Source organism: Zonotrichia leucophrys, unplaced genomic scaffold (genome assembly GCF_028769735.1).
Source record: "Zonotrichia leucophrys gambelii isolate GWCS_2022_RI unplaced genomic scaffold, RI_Zleu_2.0 Scaffold_549_33604, whole genome shotgun sequence".
Lineage (NCBI taxonomy): Eukaryota > Metazoa > Chordata > Aves > Passeriformes > Passerellidae > Zonotrichia > Zonotrichia leucophrys.
The window spans coordinates 12,801-20,079 of NW_026992754.1; the positions used below are offsets into that span (position 1 = coordinate 12,801).

At 53.1% G+C, this 7,279-nt stretch overlaps 1 protein-coding gene across 1 annotated transcript; it reads right to left on the reverse strand.

The window, feature by feature from the left end:
- Positions 1–5,795: 5,795 nt before the first annotated feature.
- On the reverse strand, positions 5,796–6,761 carry LOC135441811 (olfactory receptor 14J1-like). The gene has a single exon (XM_064701360.1). The coding sequence runs from the start codon at positions 6,759–6,761 to the stop codon at positions 5,796–5,798; it is 966 nt and encodes a 321-aa protein (XP_064557430.1).
- Between the last annotated feature and the right edge of the window lie 518 nt (positions 6,762–7,279).

Genomic DNA, 7,279 nt, shown 5'->3' on the forward strand with positions numbered 1-7,279 from the left:
TCTGCCCCCACATTTCCTGATGGTATCAGGGTACACTGTGCACCAGTATCAACTAAGGCATCGTACTTTTGTGGTTCTGACGTGCCAGGCCATCGGATCCACACCATCCAGAAAATCCAGTTTTCCCGTGCCTCTCCTTGGCTAGAGGCAGGGCCCCTCTAACCATGGGTATTTATGGCAGAGGTACCTTCCAGGGAATCTGACAGATCATACTCAGCAGCTCAGTCATGGGAGGTTGAGGCTACCTTCACTTTACTGGAGTTCCCTTGATTAGTGTTTCCCTCATTGAGCTGACGCACCCGTGCTGCCAGGACAGAAGTGGGTTTCCCATCCCACCTTCCCATGTCTTCCCCATGGTCACGCAGAAAGAACCACAGGTCAGCCCGTAGGGTGTACCCCCCCCCCTCTAGCTGGGAAACATTGGGCGCTGACTCTGGGCCCTGTGATTCACAGTGCTGCAATGTGGGAACTGTTCTACCTCACCTCTTCCCTCACCACCTCCCTCATCTCCTCTTTGATCTCCTTAATCACTGCAGAGACATGAGCCTGCATCAGTCCATTGATCATACTTTCATAATTCTTAAGCTTGTTGGCTACAGAACCTACCGTGTCTTGGTTGTTATCAGCATTAATTGTTGCAATAAAGGTGGTGTATTGGTATGGCCCCAGATTTGCCAGGCTCCACAACATTTGCCCTGTGCACCTGACTTGGTCAGGGTCATTACCATGCTGTCCATCCCTCCCAAAGAGTACCTCTAATTCTGCCACTTCTCTCAGCTGTTGGATCCCTTCCTCAAGGGTCTTCCAGCACATTCTGTGGTGCTGGTCCTGCATTCTCTCCCTGTGGACAAACCTCTCTCTGACACTCATTAAAAGCTAAGCCCAGAGGGAAAGAGACCCTGGCTCCTTTTCAACAATCTGATTGATACCTGAGTCGTGGGTCAAGGGTCCCAAATTCCTTGCCTCACCACCATCCAGCTGGACACTTGTACTCAAAAGATCTCAAACGTGAAGTAGCCAGGTTGTATAAGCCTCACGTCCCCATCATACAATGTCTTTGCGCAGATTACAGAGACTTTTGTACATCAGGGACTCCGTGATGTTCGCAACCTCTGGCTCCCCTGTAGGTTGTGAGGGCCCTCCCCTATCTGAGTGCTCTGCTTTCATCTTAGATCTCCTTGTTTCTACAAGGGCAACTGCTGCTGGCTGTGTCTGCCTTTGCTATTCCGCTGGAACCTGGACAGTTGTAACATCTGTGGGTTCCGCTGCTGCACTATTAGACTTTCTCTCTTCATGGCAGAGGGAGGGCTTCTCACCAGCTAGGGAAGTGTATTCCTTCAGCATCCAGCCCATCTCACGTATCTCCTTCACCAGACCCCCCACCCAATCTGGGTAGTTCACATCTGGGGTGGGATGTGGGGTAGGGTCAGGCTCTGGGACAGCAGCATCCCCAGACTCTGGTGGCGGATTGGATTCTGGGGTTGGTGTCAGGGTGGTTATCCAGGTAAGTCACCCCTCCTCTCTAAATGCTAAATAGAGCAGGCCTATCAGCAACACCAGCCACTATATGATATCATTAATATTTAGAGTGGAACTGAAATCTTCAAAAACTGGCGGAGCTGACCTAAAGAGATGGCTAAATGCTTGGAAGAAGATTTCGCCTGGTGTCATTTCCTTACAGCAGGTGCCATTATTAAAGTAACCCTAAAAACATACAGTTAGTGTGTGATAGCTCAGAATCTGTGTGCCTGCTTTCCAGAGGAAGTTAAAAATCCATGAATTCCTCACCTTATTTACCCATAAAACAAACTGGATAACAGCCACAGTAGCTTTGGTTATAGGACCCATGCTTAGATAAGGGTCTACAAATGGGAGAAATACAGCCATGATCACGTGCTGTCAGAGAAAGGAGACCAGGACACCAGTTGGTTCATCATGGCCCGCTTTATTGAAAAAGTATCAAACACTTATACAGCAAATAAGCTTATGAATATTCTGTAAGCCAAGCAATCTATTGGTTAAACTATAGCATTAACTCATCCACATTCCTTTGAGACTACGTTCTCTATCTCTCCTGCCTCACTGTCCATTTCTTTATCATGTTTTGCGAGGATCAAGGACACATTATCTCGCACCTGCAAGATTTGGAACTAACCATGGTCTTGTACTTTTCCATTCTCTATCCTGCTACAGACAAAAAGGCCTCTGCCTGTCTCTGCCCTAGTTAGGACATCTTTCCCAAGTTAATTCGGCTGTGTCCTCTTTCCTCAAGCCACTCTGACAAAACTCTCCACTTTTCTACAAATAAATTTTTAGCAAAATATGGGATAAGGAGAACCTCTACTCTTTTTTTTTGGACACAGTGTAGAATATAGTAACTAAAGATAAGGAAAGACTGAGCTACTTAACACCTTGTTTGTCTCAATTTTCAATATTAGGACAGGCTGTTCTCAGGACAAGTGTTCTCCTGAGCTGGTAAATGGGCACATGGAGCAGAACAGCCCCCCTGAAATCCAGGAGGAAGAAGCTGCTGACCTGCTGAGACACTCAGATGCTCTCAGGTGCATGGGATCGGATGGAATCCATGCCAGGGGCATGAGGGAGCTGGTGGATGCACTCCCCAAGCTGCTGTCCATCATTTACCATCAGTCCTGGCTCAGCAGGGAGGTGCCAGAGGACTGGAGGTGCCAGTGTGAGCCCATCCCCAAGAAGGGCTGGAAGGAGGATCTGGGGAACTCCAGGCCTGTCAGCCTAACCTGGGTGCCTGGCAAGGTTATGGAACAGATCACCTTGAGTGCCATCACAGGGCACCCATGGGATGGCCGAGGGATCAGAGCCAGCCAGCGTGGATTTAGGGGTGGCAGGTCCTGCCTGACCAACCTGGTCTCCTTTTATGACCTGGTGACCCACCTGTGGATGCAGGAAAGGCTGTGGATGTTGTGTGCCTGGACTTCAAAGCCTTTAAAACCATAAGCCACAGAATTCCTTGGAAAAACTGCAGCCCATGGCTTGGACATGTTCACCCTTCCCAGGGCAAAGAGCTGACTGGAGGCTGGGCCCAGAGAGTGGTGGGGATGGTGCTGCACCCAGCTGGTGTCCAGGCACTGGTGGTGTCCCCCAGGGATCTGTGCTGGGCCCAGTCCTGTTTAATATCTTCACTGATGATCTGGGGGAGGGGATCGAGTCCACCATTCACAAATTGCAGATGGCACCAAGCTGGGTGTGAGTGTGGATCTCCTGCTGGAGAGCTGGTAAAGAAGACACAGCCTTAAGCTGCACCAGGCGAGGTTCAGGCTTGGCAATAGGAAGAAGTTCTTCACAGAAAGGGTGAGTGGGCACTGGAATGGGCTGGCCAGGGGGGAGGTGGCAGAGTCACTGTCCCTCTCTAGTGGAACTTAGTGGCATGATCTGAGTGCCAAGGCAGTATTAGGGCATGTGTTGGGCTTGATGATCCCAAAGGTCTTTTCCAGCCTATTTGATTCTGTTATTCTGTGCACTCTGGGGCCATTGTGACACTGCAGGGCCTCGTGGAACTGAGAGGACCATGGGGACACCGTGCAGCCCCACAGAACCAGGGGTCCACTGTTGTGCTCTGGGGCCAAATGGAACCAGGGAGTGCTCCGTGACACTCTGGGTCCTCATGGAACCACAGAGGCCATTGTGACACTGCAGGGCCTCGTGTAACCAAGGGGTTTCACCATTTTGACACTGCAAAACCAAGGAGACCTTTGGGGGACTCCAGGGCCCAGTGGAACCAAGGGGCCGTTCTTACACTGAGGGACCTCATGGAACCAAGGGGACATTGTGACACTGCAGGATGCTGTGTAACCAAGGGACCACTGTGACATGAGAGGGCCTCAAGGGATCTGGAAGAACATTGTGACACTGTGTGGCCTTGTGGAAACAAGGAGTCCATGGTGACACTGAGGGAACTTGTGGAACTCCAGAGACCATGGTGACAGTGTGGGACCTCATGTAACCATAGGGGCATTATGACATTCTGGGACCTCATGGAAACAAGGGCCCACTGTGGAACTGTAGCACCAATGAGCACATTATGACACTGTGAAGCCCCATGGAACCAAGAAGAACATTGTCACATTTTGGGGCCCCATGGAACCAAAGTTGCTCTGCACGGTCTCATGGATCCAAGGACAACAGTGTGACAGGTGTCCTTGTCACGTGGACATCAGGTGCAGGGCCTGATGTTATGAAGAGGCCATTGTGACACGGAGGGGCCCCATGGAACCAAGGACATCTTTGCAGATGATACCAAGCTCGGTGTGAGTGTGGATCTGCTGGAGGGTATCAGGGCTCTGCACAGAGCCCTGGACAGGCTGGAACCAGGGCCCAGATAACAAGAGGTGTTATTTAACAAGTCCAAGTCCCAGGACCTTCACTTTGGTCACAGCGCTCCAGGCTGGGGACAGAGTGGCTGGAGAGCAGCCAGGCAGAAAGGGACCTGCAGGGACTGATGGACAGCAGGCTGGACATGAGCCAGCAGTGTGCCCAGGTGGGCAAGAAGGCCAATGGCTCCTGGCCTGGCTCAGGAATGGTGTGGCCAGCAGGAGCAGGGCAGGGATTCCTCCCCTGTGCTGGGCACTGGTTGGGCAGCACCTAGAGTGCTGTGTCTAGTTCTGGGCCCCCTGGGGTGGGCAAGAGAAAGAAATATGAAGCAGAAGGAGGAAAGAAAGCAAAGGTGAAGCAAAGTAAATGCTAAGGGCAGTTTAGGAGTGGCTGCCTGGCAGCCCTGGCTCTGAGCAACAGCATCTGCAGTGGGACAGGAAACTCCCAGCTGATGGGAACAAACTTTCTGGCTGACTGCAGAGGCCAGGACAAAGCTGAGTCGTTTCCCTGGTGTCCCCCAGCCCTTGCTGGCCCCAGGGGCTGATGGCATTTGTGCTCCCTCAGGTTCATGTCCCCACACCAACAGCATGGGGGTGCTCCCCCTGCTCTGTGCAATGCAAACAGGGGCTGCTGAGCCAGTGCTGCTGTGTCTGTGCCTGCAAGGATGGGGCACCTGTGTGAGCTGGGGGAGAGGCCAGGGCTGCAGAGGGGGGATGTTGTTGGCAGCTCCATGAGGGTGCCCTAGGCTGTGCAGCGCACTGGGGATGGATCAGCCCCTGCTCTGCTGCTCCTTCCCATCTGCCCCAGGGCCCTTGCAGAGCCCCAGCCATGCTGTTTGCCCCCAGCCTGCCCACGGCCAGCCTGGGGCTGCTCACGGGGCTTTTCTGTGCTGAGCATTGGCCTGGGTGTGTTCTTGAGAGAGCCTGGGCAAGGAGCCTGGAGCCCCCAGGCCCTGGGCTGAGGCGTCAGCGCTGCCCCAGCAGTGCCCATGGCCTGTCCTTGCTGCAGCCCCGGCACTGCCACCCCCAGGGCTGTGCCCGGCCCCGAGAGCACTCAGGCCCTGCAGCAACACCAGGGCCACCAGGGCAGCGGGGCAGGGCCACGGCAGCAGCACTGGCAACACCAAGTGCTGCTGCTGCTGGGCACAGCTGCTGGGCCAGCACTGATCTGCCCCCAGCTCTGCACACAGACATTGCTGCTGCAGCTCCAGAGAAGGCAACAAAAGGGCATCTCTGCAGAAAAGTCTGCTGGGAGATCCTTTAGTTCATTTAAAGCTACTGAGAGCACAGCCCCTCATTGACACAGTCTTTCAGAACAAGGATGGTGAGAGACACAAAATGAGAAATGGCAGAAGCAATGACATTTTTTGGTTGACAATATTAAAATTCTAAAACACAATAAAATGACCTCCAAAATGAAAGCAACACAAAGGATCAAAGATGATTTTATTAGAAGTGATTTGCAGAAATTGGCCAGCCGTTTAATTTTTTCCGAAAACATCCACTCATCAGTGTCCACACTGCAGCCTTGAGCTCCTGGTTCCTCAGGCTGTAGATGAGGGGGTTCAGGACTGGAGGCACCACCGAGTACAGAACTGACAGGGCCAGATCCAGGGATGGGGAGGAGATGGAGGGGGGCTTCAGGTAGGCAAACGCTGTAGTGCTGATGAACAGGGAGACCACAGCCAGGTGAGGGAGGCAGGTGGAAAAGGCTTTGTGCCGTCCCTGCTCAGAGGGGATCCTCAGCACAGCCCTGAAGATCTGCACATAGGAGAAAACAATGAACACAAAACAGCCAAATGCTAAACAGGCACTAACTGCAAGAAGCCCCAGTTCCCGGAGGTAGGAATTGGAGCAGGAGAGCTTGAGAAACTGTGGGATTTCACAGAAGAACTGGCCCAGGACTTTGCCATGGCACAGGGGCAGGGAAAATGTATTGGCCATGTGCATGAGAGCATTGAGAAAGGCACTGGCCCAGGCAGCTGCTGCCATGTGGGCACAAGCTCTGCTGCCCAGGAGGGTCTCGTAGTGCAGGGGTTTGCAGATGGACACATAGCGGTCGTAGCACATCACGGTCAGGAGGAAATACTCTGATCCAATGAAGAACATAAATAAAAAGAGCTGTGTGGTACATCCAGAGTAGGAGATGTTCCTGGTGTCCCAGAGGGAATTGTGCATGGCTTTGGGGACAGTGGTGCAGATGGAGCCCAGGTCGCTGAGGGCCAGGTTGAGCAGGAAGAAGAACATGGGCGTGTGCAGGTGGTGGCCGCAGGCTACGGCGCTGATGATGAGGCCGTTGGCCAGGAGGGCAGCCAGGGAGATGCCCAGCAAGAGGCAGAAGTGCAGGAGCTGCAGCTGCCGCGTGTCTGCCAATGCCAGCAGGAGGAAGTGCCTGATGGAGCTGCTGTTGGACATTTGCTGTGCCTTGGCATGGGGATCTGTAAAAAAAGTACTCATGGAATACTTGGGTTTGGAGAGGACTTTAAATATCCCAGCACAGCCTGGGGGCACTTTCCTCCCACTGCCTGCCCAGGGCTCTGCTGCCTGGAGCTGTCCCTGCCAGCAGCTGCTTTCCTGGTTCCAGGGCTGGGCCCTGCCAGTGCTGCCAGAGCCCAGCCCAGCCCTGGGGGCTCAGCGCTGCCCTGCAGACCCCTTCCAGCTCAGGCACTGCCCAGGGACAGCTGTGGCTCTGCAGGCTCTGATGGCAACCTCAGAGCAACACTGAGGAGGCTGGAAAAGTGACACAGATGCTGCCTGTGAGGGGCCCTGTGCTTATTTTCGTCAGCATCTGGTTTATTCACATCTGAGATAACTTTTTTTTTTCTAAATGTGAACTGAGAGATTAATGTCTATGTGCAACCTCCCATCTAGGTAACCCAGAGTAGTAGAATAAAAAGCACGATTTTCTATTTTATGCAGCCCATGCTTTGCTG

Excerpts from the sequence above, each read along its gene's own strand:
- LOC135441811 (XM_064701360.1), bottom strand. The coding sequence starts at position 6,761 with ATGTCCAACAGCAGCTCCATCAGGCACTTCCTCCTGCTGGCATTGGCA.